At 35.4% G+C, this 17,901-nt stretch overlaps 1 protein-coding gene across 2 annotated transcripts in view; it reads left to right on the top strand.

Annotated features, from left to right (window-relative positions):
* The window catches only part of INTS13 (integrator complex subunit 13), a 21,343-nt gene extending 5,223 nt beyond the window's left edge, over positions 1 to 16,120 (top strand). For both annotated transcript variants that reach the window (XM_030481115.2, XM_030481116.2), the window contains 12 exons: positions 1,088 to 1,178; positions 2,874 to 3,002; positions 4,655 to 4,739; positions 7,327 to 7,416; positions 8,492 to 8,581; positions 10,036 to 10,214; positions 11,017 to 11,187; positions 11,583 to 11,737; positions 12,719 to 12,949; positions 13,667 to 13,806; positions 14,443 to 14,578; positions 15,405 to 16,120. In XM_030481115.2, the coding sequence (XP_030336975.1) occupies positions 1,088 to 1,178; positions 2,874 to 3,002; positions 4,655 to 4,739; positions 7,327 to 7,416; positions 8,492 to 8,581; positions 10,036 to 10,214; positions 11,017 to 11,187; positions 11,583 to 11,737; positions 12,719 to 12,949; positions 13,667 to 13,806; positions 14,443 to 14,578; positions 15,405 to 15,444 (1,537 nt within the window). In that variant the 3' untranslated portion in view covers positions 15,445 to 16,120. The remainder of the gene's footprint in view (positions 1 to 1,087; positions 1,179 to 2,873; positions 3,003 to 4,654; positions 4,740 to 7,326; positions 7,417 to 8,491; positions 8,582 to 10,035; positions 10,215 to 11,016; positions 11,188 to 11,582; positions 11,738 to 12,718; positions 12,950 to 13,666; positions 13,807 to 14,442; positions 14,579 to 15,404) is intronic.
* Positions 16,121 to 17,901: the final 1,781 nt, after the last annotated feature.

Genomic DNA, 17,901 nt, shown 5'->3' on the forward strand with positions numbered 1-17,901 from the left:
ACTGTTCGAACGAATACCTGTGTGAAACAGAAGTTGCTAAATCATTATATTGTTGACTTAAAGCTGGTATATAATCATTAGCTTTTCAGTATTGTCATTTATCCTCATAGAGACAGTACAGCATTTACATCTTGCTCCAAAATGAGACATGTAACTGTGCTTTGTTATATACTGTGTGTTTGTGATCAGTAGTGCATCTGATGCATGTTTTCTTGTCAGCACTGCATTAGTTTTACATTCATCTTCGACTAAAATAGTTAACTTCTGAAACTAGTTTTTAATTTCTAAATTGTTATCTTGCCTGACGCTTCCCTTGAGATAAAGGAATCTCTTGAAATAGAGGTTGCATCTCCTGGGAGAAGTCATTTTTCCATCATATATTTTGTCTAATTAAACAGTAAACTGTTTGGCCTAGGGACTGTGTATTACCTTGTAAAGCGTATAGTAGGTTGAAATCTTACTCTTCGTTGCTCCTTAGGCACTTAAATAGCAGAAGCAGGAGTCTCCTGCGTTTACCTGCTCAGTTGCGGTTTCATGTGTGTACAAAGGGTACAAACCCCACAGAATCAGGTTCCAAGTCCACTGTAAAGACAGAAAAGTGGTCTTATTCCTGTACGTAGAGATGTGGAACAATGTCTTGATCTCTCCAAATTTCCAGCTGCCTTCGGAGATAAGCATGCTATTGGGATAGTTGTTTTCATGTTCTCTGGAATCTCCTTATTAATACCTGTGCATGCACTTGGAGAGACAAATTCTCTGTAGTGTCAATTTTCAGTTGAATGAAGCTGAACAGGTTACATCAGTTAAGGATCTATTCCATTGATACGTCCCAGAAGAAACACAGTGCTATAGCATCTGAAGAGCTAGAAATGTTGTATGTTTTTTTATTCTGCTAAAATTATTTTGAAGTGTGTGCTTTTGCAGATCATTCATGTAACCTTGTTTCTACAGAATGCTTTCAGAAACAGTGTAATACATCTTTATGATTCTGTGTTCTGGAAATCGGGTGAATCTTGGCAGAATTGATCTGATTTTTAGGAGATAGCCTACAGTGTGGCAGACTAAATAGAATGATTTTATTTTTAAGTCTAATGCAGATTCAGAAATGTGAATTAGTCTTAATCCACACGTACCCGGTTGGTGAAGACAGCCTTGTTTCAGATCGTCCGAAAAAAGAGGTAAGGAGTTTAAAATGAGGAAATTTATCCAAGGATTAGGAACCACGTCAGACTCAAAGTACACAGTGCATGTTAAATATTCAGCAATAACATTTTGTGCTCTGGTCTCTGGTAAGATGTAAGAAAAAGCACAGGTGATAAGCATGCGTATTGCCATCTCAAGTATATGCTTTTTCTTGGTTTGTAGTCTTGGTGCATACATGGTATCCCCTTTTTTTAATTTAATTACTTAAGTTTTTTGCATTAATCATTCATGATTCAATTTTGGTTTTGTGAAGTAAGCCTTTTAATGCTACAGAATTCTAGTCTTGGGCTTTCAGGTTTTTTTGAGAGTGAAATGCACATTTAGAAACCCAATGGGAAACCATCAACTGCTTGGTATGTTGAATAGGTTAGTTGAGTAACTTTTCTGCTGTTCAAGCATAAGCTGCTAGCTAGCACAAGCCCTGTTTTCCCAAATCTGTCAGTGAATGATGTAGATACTGTTCAGCACTGCATTGTTCCATGTTACAAGACTAACATGTTAGCGTTTTTAGCCTTTTGATTGAACGGTTTTCTCATGAAACCAAAGTAAGCTTTTGTGTATGAATTCTGTTGTTCCAGTGTTAGCAAACAGAATGCCCTTTTACTGAAAAGCATTGGAAAGTATATTTGCTTCCAAGTGAAAGGGTAACATTGTAGGAATGTAGAATATGCTTGAAATTCATCAAATACTTGAAGAACCCTACAGGTACTTGAAAAGATTATTTTATGGAAGGATGAACGGATGCATATAGGAAATCATTCTATACATTAACATCTCAGTTGTTCAGTAACAAAAGCATGTGTGTGTAATCTGTGGACTTGTATGCTCAGTGGTGGTTTGAAACCAAGTACTTCCAAAATATTTTGTAATACATTCTGCTCTTCATCAGTCTGCGCTGCTCAGTATTTTAATGTGCTGTTTGTAAGAAAGAGAAGGCACGAAAAAGTCTCAACGTTTGACATGAAAGGCATCTAGTCTTAAGGAATGCTATTTCATAAATAAAAAGGACTGTAATTGCTACCTTCCTGAGATTCTTTTCTAAAAAACTCTTTCGTTGTGCTAAAAATACCCCCAATGTAATCAGAAGAGAATAAATGGACTGCTGCTTTCCCATGTAAGACGGTCATCTTTATCTCTGTGTCCTTGTTGGCTAGGGAAAAATCAAATGTATCTTATGGCTTGTGTTTGTTTCCTGTGTGTGCGTGCATGTCTGTGTGTGTGTGTGTATATATATATATATATGATGCACTTACAGGCAGGCATATAAAAATTAGTTTGTTCCTGTTACTCAGCAGGTAAAAGAGCAGGAGAACTAGGCCCAGAGGTGCTATTAAGAGGATTTCTTCCCTATGTTGTGATACTAATTCTCCCTATTAACAAAGCAGGCCTTTAGCACACTTCTAACTTTTTTTTTTTTTTTTTTTTGACTATCTGTAGCAACTGCAAGTAGAACAATTGGCATAACCAGCAAAATTCTGAAGGAGATTTAATTTCTGCTTCTTCCTTCTTAGTTTCCCATGGGATGGGGTTTTTTGAGTGGTAATTTTTGCCCCTAGTCAAATTTAGTAGTATAAATGATGCTTATTTTAGAGTTTTAAATGAATAATACTGTTACGTGATGCTAGAGCTTAATTCATTAATAGTATCTACTCTATGTCTATTTACTGTAGCTTTCACCTGTTTTAACCAGTGAAGTTCACAGTGTCCGTGCTGGTCGTCATCTGGCTACAAAACTGAATGTTCTAGTACAACAGCACTTTGATTTGGCTTCAACCACAATAACTAACATTCCCATGAAGGTAATACTGTGTCTATAGCTTTGTGCTAACTGGCTACATCACTTCTAAATTTGTTTGAAAACTCTGAATGTTTGTTTTAATTGAATTTTTATATTGTTTTTCTCTCCATATCATGTTTTCTGTTTTGTTTTTTTGTTTGTTTTTTTTTTTATTAGCCCACATTCAATGTCTGTGACCAGGTTAGTAAAAATAAAGGGGAGAAAAAATTAAAGAAGGATCACAGAACAATATGTTGTATTGCTGAATCTCAATTTTTGATGTAGCAATACAAGTGTTATTTCAGTTCTGCTTGTATTATTTTTATATGAATATAATCTTATTTACGTCAGATTACTTTGTCTGTGATTCTTTTGTCTTCTTCTAGTTGTGTTTAGATATTCTTGACCCTTGTGCATTATAGTGGCATAGTGAGTCTTTTTCCTCTGTTTCATTATCATGCACACCCAACATAAAGGTGTTTGTAACTAATAGCTGACTTCTGACTAAAGGTTTTCCAGTAGGTTTTCCAGTTTGAAGATCCATAAACTAGAAACAGAGGGATAGCAGATATATCTAGTTAAGAAAGAAATGAAACATCTTCTGTTCAGTTATTTATGTCCCTATGTTTAATATATTTTTATCACTACTGGAAGGAAAATCAGTGCAACTAAGAATTTCAAGTACTTTGAACCAGCAAGGAACAATTGAAACAGAAGTGTGCGTATTCAGACAAAAAGGGCAGGGGCGATCAACTTTCCTGATTTAATAAAATTCATCAAGTTCTAATACTGTCAATCGTTACTTGCATCTTTGAAAACTAGCAATATTGTGTGCATTATAGAAGTTAAAACAGGAAATTAAAAAAAGTATTTTCACAGCTTTTCATGAGACTTTGACATGGGTCATGGTGTAAATGTGACTTAAGTTTGCAAATACCTTGTCTGTAACTTTCTGACCTGTGTGCTACTGGTATGCCTCTCCCTTCTGCCTTTGTCCTTATAGTAATAGATACGTTGGGTTCTCTGTGGTTTTTCCTTTATTTATTTATTTATTTAACTTGGAATAAATGACCAAAGTTACTGTCCTGTTTTTGCTAGTCCTCTGCAGCTGTTTAAAGATGTAGTGTCCTCTTCACAAACATCCATTTTTTTAATTATAAACTTGCAGCTGCCGTTACACTTGTTAGATATCTGAAGTGCAAGGAAATGATAGTTGGAAGTGTGTTTTTTGGTTTGGCTTCTTGATTTTTAGGTATGAAGAGTAATTGCCTGTGTATTCTGCAGTGACTATTTGTGGCTGCTCAGAAAGATGTAACTGATGGTGTTGTTCAATATATTATAGGCTTCTTTAACTTCTCTAATTTCAACAAAAGTAGTTAAGCCTATTTTTTACCTATATTTTACACTATTCACCCTGTCAAGACATTTCTATAAAGAGGAAACCATAGGGTTTCAAAAAAGGAAAAAAGAGGAAATGCGGATGGCTGCATCTTTAAACAGGTCAGAGAGCAAACAATTTCCTCAACGTTGCAATCCTGTTGTTGTCTGAGGTGCTTTGGAGACGTTTTGTTTTCTTCTGGAGTGAAAGGTAAATGTAGAATAATTCATTTATGAAAACAGAGACCTCTAGCTAAAATAGTTATATTTATTCTTTCTACCTTTTGTTTTTTAAAGGAAGAACAACATGCTAACACATCAGCGAACTATGATGTGGAGCTTCTTCATCACAAAGAGGCACACGTTGACTTTTTAAAGAGTGGTAAGTATAAATAGTCTTCTAAAAGTGGCTTTTGATTAACCTGCTGGAAGCTTTCACAAAGAAAGATTGTGAGCTTCAAATTGGTGTGAATTCCAGGCGTGATTAGCATATTTTCAGTTATTCCTTAGAACCCAAGAACTTAATTTGTAATGCTGGCGTTGGAGTTTTACTCATTACTCGCTTGAATACAGTAATAAAGCTATAACAATGAAAAAACTGGTCAAATTCAGACAAGGTTTCACATATATTCAGCATATATGTGTGATTTGAAGGGCGTGTCAACTTTTTGAGATATAAAAAGAAGATGAGAGACCAAATGTGCAGTGATTTTACAAAACGAAGTACCTCTTATGGGTATTTGTGGAAAATTATTCCTTGCACAATTGAACTTTTAATCTGTCAGGTAATAATAGTTGACATCACTTACATCCCATAGACCTGTTTATGACAGTAATTGCTTTGGAAAAGGCAATAGTTATTTGGCTTTTGAGCTTTCTTATTGTATTTGAAATACCTATTATCCTTTCTGTAAATCTGGAATTATTACCTAGTATTTTTCTGAGGTGAATTTTTAAAAACTCAGTTGAGGTTAGAAAAACACAACAGTAAGCCCTATGCGCAACTATTTTGTTACAAAACAGTGCTTGCTGTAAAAATTTGTTAATAAACCAGGCTAAAAATTCTGTGTTAGTAAAATTAAAAGTGAAGTGGTGATGAAAAAACCCTCAGCCTGTGCCATTGTGTTATGGAATACTTTGACTGTATGCCTTTTCAGTGCTGAGGTCTCATTTGAAGCTTTTAAAGGCTTGTATACGCTCTACTTTCCTTACTGCATTGATTGTAACTTCTGTTAAATGATTCAGTACCATTAAAAGCTCAGTCTGATTTACTATGTGGGTAGAATACATGTGGGCTGTAGATAGTTGTTTCATTACCCGAAACTACTTTATATAGTTTTAAAGCATATTAGAAGGTTGATCATGGTTTAACTTCTAAGAAGTGAAGAATTTAACAAATTAGTTATACCAGTTATTTAACTAAGAGTGGATGTTTCTTTTCTGAAGTTTGAAATCATCTGTTCCGTAAGTAGCCGTTTTAGAGAGTTTGTGCTTTGTTTTCTCTTAAGCGAATTATCATTACTTTGAGGAAAAGGAGGTAACTCATTATCATCACAAGTACTGTGCTCCCTATTTTAGTGGAGTGTATGATTAAGGATTGAGGAAAAAAAATAGGATGCTATGGTAATGAATTCAGACTCCCCTGAACTTGTGTTACCATGTTGAAATCATAATGCTTTATTGTAAGGGCTTGGAAATAGTTTCGTAATATCTATTTGCTTAAAGAATCAGTTTGCTAGTAAAAACCAAAACCAAATTCTGACAGCAATTCCTCTTCAATTTTTTTCTGTTCATGGATTCTGTAAATTTGGGTTTCTTTTAATTTGTTTTTAAATAAATATTTCAGATGTAATAGCTCTGGTGCAAAGAAAATAGGAATTCAGTTACATTGATCTTATTTCTGTGAAATGTTGCTAGAGGATTTTTAAATTAAATAAGCTTGGCCTTTAGATATCGAAAAGTTTTCCAAAATTATTCCAGTTATTTTAAGGTAACTGGGGGGAAAAAAAAAAGCCAAACTTTTCCAAGTTACCTGAATGATTAATAAGCAAATAAGACGTATTTTGTGAGTAAATGTCTTTATGAAATAAAAGAATACTTCTTATGTGAAAGATTAGACTAAACTATAGCATATTACATATAATATTGCATGTCGATGTATGTCTCATTCCTCCCAATTGTGGTTTTGAGTGTATTAAGTAACTATGCTACAGTAATTATGAAACTTCATGCAAAAGTCAGTTAATTCTTTCCTGGGAAATTGTGTGTCAAAGACCATGAAGAACTCGCTAGTAGAAATGTGGTTTAATGTATTAAGGAGTATTGATGTCTCATTTAAGGCCTTCATGTGCTTTTTGCCAGACCAGTTGTCAGTGAGACATATAGGAAAGTATTTTAATCTGTGGCCAGTAGAATGTGGAGAGATGTTCAGATTGAATCTGACATAGCAAAGATGCTGAATGATGAGACGAAATACTTCTTCTCCCCAAAAGCCCATCTTGTCAAATGTACCTTTAGATCAGTTTCAGTTTTGACATGGGGATATAATTTGTAATAAAGAAATGATCAGCTCTAACATTTGTTAAAGGTTCTGATTTCTCTGTGGAAAAATAAAAAAGATATTGTCTTAAAGTCCTAGGCATTTTAGAAGAAAAATACTGTTACAGATGAAACATATCTATAATTTTCTGAATGCTGAATCAAACCTGTGAAACACACTGTGGAGCTTCAGTATATTATTTGCTGAATTGGTTTTTAAAATATATGCAATGGCTGCTGGTTTTAGAGGTTATTTTTTAACTGCCACTGCTAAGAATTTTTTTGCTTAAGTTGGATATCTAACTTAAAAATTAGATTACATGTTGTATATGCTCATGTTACAAATATTTTTGTACCTTAAAAGTTTAGAGTTTTTTGATGTAATATAAAAATACGGTTGGTCACACACTTTTTCTGACTTTATATTGCAGGTGATAATCATGTAGGTGGCAATAGCAGAGAAGGCACGTTTAAAGAAACTGTAACATTAAAATGGTGTACTCCTCGAACGAATAGTGTGGGTAGGTAACATGGTATCTTACAAACCTGATATTCTAACTTGTGTTGAACCCTGTTGTCTCTGTACATGGATAAAGAATCTGAAAAGGAGGTAATTTGCTTCTTGTTAATGCTGGTTTTACCTTTTGCTCTATAAACGTTGCTGCTGACTGCACCCTGATTTGCTAATGGTCATAGAATGCTCTCCTGATCTTGGCTAATTAGTGGTTTGGGTAAGAGGTGGGAGGGGTTTTGCTTTGTGGCTTTTTTCAATCTCCTCTTAAGTATCATGAAGTTGTTCCTTGATTACAATGTTGGGTAATTGTTTGCCTTTCCCATGGGGCCAATTGTAACTTGTCAGCTGCACAATGGTGGTTTTTTAACATAGCATCTTTGAGACATTGAATCTTTGTTTTGTTTTGTTTGTTTTTTCTTTTTGTTTTGTTGTTTTTTTTATTTTTTTTTTTTTTATTTTTTTTTTTTTTTTTTTTTTTGTTTTTTGTTTTTTTTTTTTTTGTTTTCATTCGGGGGGGAGGAAGGAGAGATATGATCAAAGTACTATCTTTAATCTTGAGTGCTAAGTAAAAGGCTTTATAAGGAAATTAAATGTATGCAATGATGCTATCAGTGGACTAGTCCCTCTAGATTAACTTTCAGATTGAAGTAAGGGAGAGATCTCTCTCCAAATCTCTGTAAAGGAGAGAAAGACACAGAAGATTTGGGATAACATAAGAACCACATGGCTGTTCAGCTCATGTACCCTGTATACTATCAGCAAAATATGTTGACTCTTTGAGCCAGCACGTCAAAAATAGAAGAAGTAAGAGGAGGCTGACTCTACAGTGAAAAAATTCAGTAAATAAAAAACTAGAGGTCCTGCTGGAAATGGAACTTGGGAAGTGTTTTAGGTTCTCAGTGTTGAGGGTACTGGAACAGTTGAAAGAACATTGCAAAAGGAGCAGACTTTTAGATAGAGGCAGCTAGACTTCTTAGTTCTGCTGATTGTGGAATAGCCTCCTCTCCCATTCTTTTTTGTGTGGGATATTTTTTCCGTATGTGATACTACGTTCTTAACTTTTCTACTCATTTATTTTTCAGAATTGCACTATTGCACTGGAGCATACAGAATTTCACCAGTAGATGTAAATAGCAGACCCTCTTCATGCCTTACTAACTTCCTCCTTAATGGTAAATTTGTCCTTGGCTAATTATTTAATGTTGTAATTGTTAATATTGTGAATAGAGCACTTAACACAGTTTGTATAGCAGTAAATGTCTGTATACTGTAAAAACAGCAAGTTTATTTTAACATCTTGTATAAAGAAGAAAGGTGTTAAATGTACTCAAAGGCAAATGGAATGTGTTTTGAAACTTGAAGACGAGAGGGAAGATGTAAAGAAGGAGCAAGTATTGAAATGTGGTAGTTCTTTCTGAATCCAAATGTAGAATACTTCTCACTTCATGCTATTTAGTAAGAAACACTGCTTTCAGTATTTGATAGTGCACTTGATCACAATGCTTACTCTGACTATTGCAAAATAATAGCAACTTAGGTCTGTGCCTGATTTTTGGCATTTGCTGGGCAGCCTCAGAAAGCTCTTAACTGGGTTATGACCAGCTAAGCATGTTGATCAACTGAAGCAGACATACCCATTATGTGTACAAGGATCAGTCAAAAAGTAGGTTAGATTTGTTTATCTTTTGCTTATCTGCAAGATCCTGCCTGTTGCTGTGAACAATCTTGTTTGTAAGACGCTGCCATTAAAATATGTGTTAAAAAGGTAAGCCAAAGCTGTTTCTTCCGAACAAGTAATATGTAGTCAATGTTAATTACATGTGGATTTCTTACACTTCGCAAACAAAACTGCATTACAAACATCTTTTTAATAGGATGTTTTCTTCAGTCAAGAATTTGAATGTCTAAATAAGCATTCAGTGGTCTTATTAAATACTGTTTTTACATATTTTTCTCTAAAGCTTCAGTACTGAAAAAATACTTTGATTAATAAAACCGATTAGAACAAAATTAATAGCATGTTGTAGATAACCTCTCTCTTCTGATTTATTTTTGCTTTCTTATAACAAACAACTTGTTTGGCAAATGCACCCTTTTATGCTTTTACTGGAAATAAGACAAAGGCAGTTTTATTTCTCTGAAAATTGTTTCCATTTAAGCATTAACGAATAGTACCAATTGATACCTTTATACTCAAGTAGGTTTTTATGTTACTTTTTAGAAGTGGCTTTTAATGAGACGGGTTCTACTGTAGGGGCGAGTAAGTTTAGTATACAACATAATCTGTACTAATTACGAATAGCAAACTGCCCTTACACAATACCATTTTAATGTCTTACAAATATGTATTTTTCCTGTGAACGATGTCCTACAGAGAGAAGTGATTGGTCCAGGAGAGAGGCTTTTTGATCTTTCTGTGTAAAATTTAAGAACATGTGACACTTCTGTGTAAAGACATGGAGTAAATACTCAAAGGAGATAGCTGTTTCTCATTCAGCTAGGTGAAAACTCAACTTTAATGGATTCAGAGTCTTGCTGGCTAGGTACAGACCTGTGTTGTGTGTATGTAGTTTTTCATCTAAAATTGCAGCAGAGAAATTAATGAAACTGATCTCATTTCCAACAGGTCGTTCTGTTTTGTTAGAACAGCCTCGGAAATCTGGCTCTAAAGTAATTAGTCACATGCTCAGCAGCCACGGAGGAGAAATTTTTCTGCATGTATTAAGCAGCTCACGATCAATTCTAGAAGATCCGCCATCAATTAGTGAAGGGTGTGGTGGGAGAGTCACTGACTACCGCATTACAGTAAGATTCTCTCTTTGTTCTTTTTCCTTAAGTTGGTGCTTATCTCAGCTGACAAGAGATTTAGCGCAATAGATGCGTAAAAGGAATGTTAGTACATTTTCTGGAGAGCTGGTGTGGATTGCGTGGTCAAACTGTTTTTCTTTGTACTACTGACTGATAGACGTTTAGTATAAAGTAGTCAATCTGCTTATTGTTTTGCCTGCCTCATAGAATCCTTTCCACGTCAAGGAAGTACTTACCTCCTTATGCACTACAGTATTTAAAGTTTATTCTAATTCTAGAATAACATTTTTCTTGGCAAGTTTTTACTGTGGGCTAGATACACATGGGACTATATCCTGCTTAGTGTCAGAATGGTTTGTGCAATAAATAGAAGAGGTGTTGTCAGCTTTGAACCGTGGATATGGAGCAAACAATCAACTGGCATTCTTTATTTTTTTTTTTTCCCCTTTATTTTTTTCCACACATCTTTTGTATCTGTTGTAAACAAACAAGCAGAAGTGGCTTCCAGAAAAACATAATAGAACTCTTTACCAGACATGAAATACCTTGCAGATCCAGAAGGCCTCCTCATCAAAAACCTTGCATCGGTTTTTAACCCATATATTTATAGAACTGTTTCTGTGTTCACCCTGAATAATGTACATCTGAAAGCTAGAAACAGGGCTCTGGTTGTTACAGTCAAATTTAGTGGTGGGGACAGTACGTGGTTAGTGGTGATAAGACTTTGCTGTTTTGCCCGTTCAGTGAAAGTTACTTTGTTAGAGAAATGCCTAATTGTGTCTTGTTTGGTTATCATTAGGATTTTGGTGAATTTATGAGGGAAAACCGATTAACTCCTTTTCTAGAGCCCAGATATAAGATCGATGGAAGTCTTGAAATTCCACTGGAACGTGCAAAAGATCAGTTAGAGAAACATACACGTTACTGGCCCATGATTATTTCTCAGACTACCATCTTCAACATGCAAGCTGTAAGTCACCTGGGGTTTGTAACCTTTTATTCTCTTCTAGATAAAGTTTGATCTTGCCACTTGATGAAATATTAACTGTATTTTATAAATCACTTGTCACAAATCAGTTTGTTTTCAGCTTTATTTTCACTTAAGTACTCTATTTAATGTCAATAGATTATTGCAATGACATCTAAACAGGGTGGAATATTTGAACCTGACAGCTACAGTGCTGCTGGGTAAAGGCAGCATGCATCTGCTTGTACTTGCTCAGAATTACTATTAAATTTAGGATAAGGGGGGAGAGGTTTGGTGTGTGGTGTTCCATGGTTCCATTGCCTTTGTCACAGGAGAGAAACAGGAAGAAAGAAATCGTAGACAGATTTTCTTGTGTTGACTTATGTTTTGTCTTACAGGTAGTGCCATTAGCCAGTGTGATTGTAAAAGAAGCAATGACTGATGAGGATGTTCTGAATTGTCAAAAAACAATATACAATTTGGTAGACATGGAGAGGAAAAATGATCCGCTGCCAATTTCAACAGTTGGTACCAGAGGAAAGGGTCCAAAAAGGTTACATGCATATCTCTCTTTGTTGATGCTGGACTTTTTTCAGAAATATTCTGTTGATATTGTTTTCGTACCAAATTTAAAATTTAAGAAGTTTGGCCAAAGATAAGATGCAGCAAACTAAATACTGTACATCCGTAAAATAAATGTCTGCATCTTTTGGGGGCTATCACAGTACTGATATTGCTGTATGTTAAGGGAAAAAATACATGATTTTATTACCCAAGAGTTGTGAGTGTGTTAAAATAGAAAGCAAAGGTAGTCATCAGGAAACGGAAGAGATTGATACAAGCAAGGATGGAGAAAATGGAATCGTTTCAGGTTAATAAATGAACAATGCTTTAAAATTCAGTTACATTACAATAGTCAACTCCTTTTGAAGCTGTTGTTTAAAATATAGGCAACTCCTTTAAAACAAGCATAGAATGTCCTGATACTTCAGTTATTGTCTTGTCTTGTGTGCATTGTATTTCCAAGAACTGGCTGAAAAGAAATTCAGCTACAGAAGATTTGCCCCCATGACTGGAAGTTATTTACAGTAGCATGGTACAATACTTTCTAAATTTCTTTTTGTCGAAAGGATTAAATACTAATTAATTTGCATGTCAGTACATGAGTATGCATATCCTGACATTGCATAGATAGCAAACGCCTGAGAGAATTCGGAAGTACCTTTTGGCAGTGAGATCTTGTGGAAGGTACGCATTTTATTTCAGTGGACACAGTCTTTTTCAATTTAAACTTAACTCTGGATGTTAACTGGGGAATGTTACATGCAAGGTGGTTTCAAGTTTCAAGGATGGAGTAGTTCCAGGTGGACAGACCTCCAGTACAAGAAGACAGAGAATCTGTTTGGAGTTATTTTTTGGTTTTAGGGTTTTTTGGGGTTTCTTAAGGTATGTTTTTAATTGTAATTTATTCAATGATTTAATGATCTAGGTAATTCTCTATGTAATACTTGTCTTTTTTTCTGGCCTTGCGTAGAGATGAACAGTACCGGATTATGTGGAATGAATTGGAGACCCTTGTACGAGCACACATAAACAACTCTGATAAGCACCAGCGAGTCTTAGAATGTTTGATGGCTTGCAGAAGCAAACCCCCAGAAGAAGAAGAGCGCAAGAAACGAGGTAGAAAGAGAGAAGACAAAGAAGACAAGTCAGAGAAGTTAGGCAAAGACTATGAATCGGATAAGCCATGGCAAGAATCAGAAAGGTAAATTTTCTGAAGTGAAATAAAACTGTAGCATAATCATTTCTGGCCTGCCTTATTGCAAAGGGAAGAACAACTGTGGTGAAACAGTTGTTAGCTTCAATTTGATGTGTTCTTGCTTCTAACTTTGGCTTACTACCAGTGAGTGTGGATCCCAAGGTTTTTTAGGTCAGTCACCACTACCAAGCTTGGGAAATGGGCATCTTATTACAGTGCCTGCTTATCAGGCTTTTCGAATTAGCATGTTTTACAAGCAGTATGATTCTTGCACAAGTTGTTGACCACTTAGCAGGGCTTTGCAGCTTGAGGAGTTGCTGCTGTTTGATTTTTATCATAACCACACCACCTATTAGACATTAAACAGCTTTATAGAAGTTTAAAATATGACTAAAAGCTTGGGACAGGCAGTTATTTTCTCTTGAAAGTTAGATTAGCGTTTAGGTAGATCAGCCAGATTGATTCAGCTCTTCTCTTTGGCTGAATGTCAGGATTGATTGTCTGTATACCTACAGCCTATAATTCATGTTGTAACTTGTCTTTCCATTTACTTAAGGCTTTATCCAGAGAGTATTTGGCTAGTCTTCCATTCATTCCTAGGGGTCACAAGAAATTTTGTTGTATTGGTTGCATATAACTTGGAGGAGTACGAAATAGTATCTAGAATCATATGTGCTGCACTAGCATTTTTTGCTTCACTTGTTTTCCTTCCCTCTCAAAAAGGTTAAAAGGTCTCTTGGATCGTGAAAAAGAAGAACTAGCAGAAGCTGAAGTTATCAAAGATTCACCTGATTCTCCTGAGCCACCCAACAAAAAGCCACTTATAACAATGGATGAAATGCCCACAGTTGAAAAGGCAAAAGGTAAACCAGAAGCATTGCAACATCTTATTCTTTAAAGATAGAAGTTGTTGTATCAGTCTGTATTTTGTAAAGTAATGAGATGAATCTTCTTGGAGTTAAAGCCAAGTCACTGAGGATAACTTTTAATTAAACACGCAGTGTTGAGAAATACTTGATAAATATGTTAACCTCAGAAAAAGAGGTACCAAGATACTGTGTGAGTCTATGGATAGGCACGTGGGTTGACGGGAGGCGGTTGCATGAATTTCTGGTGGTGCTTTTTTGAGCCTACTGTATGTCAGAAATGCTATTTAAGGACAGGAATTAGAAATTGCTGCCTCCTGCTGACTAATGAAAACATGCCTGAGCAGGATAGTTGTAAGAATGGGCAGTTCTCACTGACTTCTCTTCCTTGGTGTGAGCTCCTGTCTGTTGCAGTAGATGTTCAGATTCTGCATTTGAGGCAAAGTAAATCTCATGAAGCAACTATTCAGCTGTTATCACTGCATTCTTTTTATTTAGCCTCTATTAAAAGGTTGTTTAATATTAGTGGTTTTAATATGTTATACTACCATAGCCTGTAATTTCTTATCTTTAAAATGATGTTCAAGAAATCACAAATTAAATTGCTTAGACTCTTTTTACTTGCAATTTTAGGGCCAATGTCCTTGCTGTCTTTATGGAGCAACAGGATTAATACAGCCAACTCTAGGAAACACCAGGAATTTATTGGTCGTTTGAACTCTGTCAACAATAAAGCTGAGTTATATCAACATCTGAAAGAAGAAAATGGGTTTGTATCAGTAAATACATCACTACAAGTATTTTGGCAGTAGTCAATGTGCAGTACGGAGGAATACTTCAGTAACAGCACTAAAAAGACTCCTTACTCTCCTGAGGATTATATAAATACATTCCTTCATCTCTCAATATTGAAGAACTACAGTACTGTTTGCGTTTCAGTTATTTGCATTGTGCTGAGCAAGGCTGACTGCTGATAAATGGTCTTCCTGGGCCTTAGTGATTGCCCTTGCAGCAAAACTCAAACTTCAGGGGGTTAAACGGTAGCTAAATTGAGATTTCTTGTGTAGTCTGTTGCTTGTTTTAGCTTGAAAAGGAATGGCTAGTATAAAAATATTGTTGATAATAGAATGGTTGAATCTTACGCTGTACTGAAGTTGATAGTGGTCCATCCTCTACTAAAAATACTGAAAAACCAAGCCAACCTCCTGTTAGGTAAATAAGATGGTGGTAGTCAAGGATCTGGGTAAGAAGGCTGGTGAAAAATTAAGACCTTGAAACAAAACTTGCTAAAGCTCAGATTTTCAAAATAGTTTTTCTGTAGTGGCATGAACATGGACTTTTGTCTTTTTGGTTGATAATGGATAGCTTTTTTGCAGTTGTTGCTGGAAAACTTCTTTGCAGAAACCTTTCCTCTATGTACTGATTGCTTAAAGAAGCATTAAGAAGAGATAAGACTGTGTATGTTGGGGGCAGGGAGAGACAGGATGGTCAGTGAAGTAAAAAATAATTACTAAAAATAGCAAAGTCTAGGTTTTTTTCCTTCATCTATTGTATTTCTAATAACAAGCCTTACCAATTGTTATCTTGTGTTTCAGAATGGAAACGACGGAAAATGGAAAAACAGGCCGGCAGTGATGATCAATTTTGTTTCTTTGAACAAGACTTGGCTGAGTTGCAAATATATTTAATGCTGGAATTGATATTGGTACCATTTTAGTACAATTGTATAGCTCTGGTTTGGTTTTTACATTTTTCTATTCTTATTTTTGCTATGAAATACAAAATTGGCATATCACATTAAATGAATAGTGTGCAAATAGGAGCTGTCCTGAAGTATTTTACAGTCGTGTTTTTAGGCTGAAGAAGATCTGTGCTGCCATGGACTAAGTCAAATAATCAAAAATGTTAGTCAGTTTACAGTCCTTTCCCCTAAGTATTGTTTCATATTTCAAGATCAGTGATGACTGCTTTAAAAAAAAAAAAAAAAAAAAAAAGGCAATTGGTAACTTACTGATAATATTGTTAATTTTGGTTCATGAGTACTTTTATTTATATGAAACTTCCTCAGGAGTCCAGAATGATGGAAAAGACTGCACACTGAATACCTAGTCACTGAGCTGAGAAAATGCCAGTCTTGGTTTTCAACTAAGGGGTGGGAGAGTGAGTGGTTTTACCAATTAAACACTGTTGTTTTAAGGGATTTTTAAAATTGCCTAGAAATGATCTTTAGAAAGCAAAGCCTTTCAGGTTCTTGTGCTGGAGTTAAGTCTTTGTAAACAAAAGTAAAATAAAATTTTTGCTAATCATTAAATTATTTTTGATGAAGTATGCCCTCTAAGGCACCTGTGCTTTTAGGTCTAAGCTTTTTGAATGTCATCGGAATGCCTTCTGAATATTGATGGCTGTGAAATGACAAAGTAGATGATCTGTCTTTAGATTCTTTGAGTAGAGCTGTCTTTGTCTTAATGAAGTAGAGTTCTCGAACGGGAAAAATCTCACCCAATCTGTGATCTAATCCCTTACAAGATTTTCGGTTGGTTTCCAAATGGGTCAACTTGAGTGGGCTAAGGAAAAGATGAATAGCTAAGCTCTCCAAGTATATCCGTTTACTGATCCGTATCCGTTGCCTTATTCTAGCTTGTATAAGCAACTGAAGGTCTCACAGATTTGAGATATTATAGTTTTGGTTGATTTAAGACATATCTTCAAGCTTTTTCTAAAACCAAATGAATATATTGATACTTCTTCACCTCAAATGTTAAAATAGTTTGACTAGATCTGAACACAAATATCATTCAAGTGTTCTTTGCTTACATTGATAGCTGAGTCCTTTCTTCAGCTGTGTATAGTTTCAAGGTGATTATTAGCCACTGTGATGCAGATGTTCTGAATGATTTTAGAACCATTTTACACCATGATTAAAGAGTACTCGTGTGGTATTTTTATCATTCTGAAGCTTATGTAGCGTTTTCAGAAGCAATATGTAATTTTTGGAGATCCTAAAGTCAGAAGACTTTCATTTTCACTGCTTAATTGACAATAGGATGTCCTGCATCACCACATCTCTTGATATCTTATCTCAAATGTTCTGATGGAGAAAACTACGATGGAGTTATTGTTTATTGTAAGCTTCTGGTTTTTTTAAATGAAGTTGTTCCACATGTCAGTCTGGATATTTCTCTTGTTTACTAAAGGACTGCTAAAGTCTGGAACATATGGAGCACGTAAATGACAGCTTTCTGCAATTTGTTGCTGGTCTAGAGAAGTATAACTGAAAAGTTGATCCTGTGCCTTGGGGAATTGTGTGTTGCATCTCTTGATGTGCCATTAATTTGCAGCTGCAGTCCTTAAATATGCACAGTAATTAAATACTTTATTAGAGGAAAAGAAAAATTCTGCACCTGCTGTTAAAATCTGTATTTGCTTTGCTTGTTTACTAACTACGTTTTCCACTTTGGAATATCTGCCAGGTAAGACTGTTAAGTGATTAAATGAACAGGCCCAACGTAGTTGTCTGCAGACCTGTATTCTAAGTACTTGAAGAGTCTTACTGAAACATGAGATACTACAAGAGCTGGTGTTTCCTGTAGTAGTAATCTGTTAGATTTATATTTTACCAGTCTTATGTCTAAACTGTTGACTACATTGAATTACTGCTGCTTTGTTGACTTTTACATTAAACGTCAGAGCTGGTTTATAGCTGCATTGCTTCTGGAAAGCATTGAAGTAATCATCTAGAGAAATCTGTGTTTATCCTGACTGACTGCCGGGCCCAAGATGACGCTTGAGGGTTCTAGTGCCTTTGAATCTCAATGGAAACATGCTTTGTGATGGTCCTGACAGTTCAGCCTCTTCTGTGTAAGATGTGTATTTATGAATCAGGGAGTCGTAATGGAGTTAGTTTTACTTAGTACTGGCTGTGACCAGATTCCCACTAGCATCACCATGGTATAGTTTTTCTTGTTCATCTGTAGGTTCCTTTACCTGCTTTACTTGGCATTTTGTCTTAGTACATAGTTTCAGGGTTCTGATACTGCCTCTTCATCAGGCATAGGCTAAGCATGTTCTATTTTAAATTGAAAAATGAAATCA

Source organism: Strigops habroptila, chromosome 3 (assembly GCF_004027225.2).
Source record: "Strigops habroptila isolate Jane chromosome 3, bStrHab1.2.pri, whole genome shotgun sequence".
In the NCBI taxonomy this organism is placed as follows: domain Eukaryota; kingdom Metazoa; phylum Chordata; class Aves; order Psittaciformes; family Psittacidae; genus Strigops; species Strigops habroptila.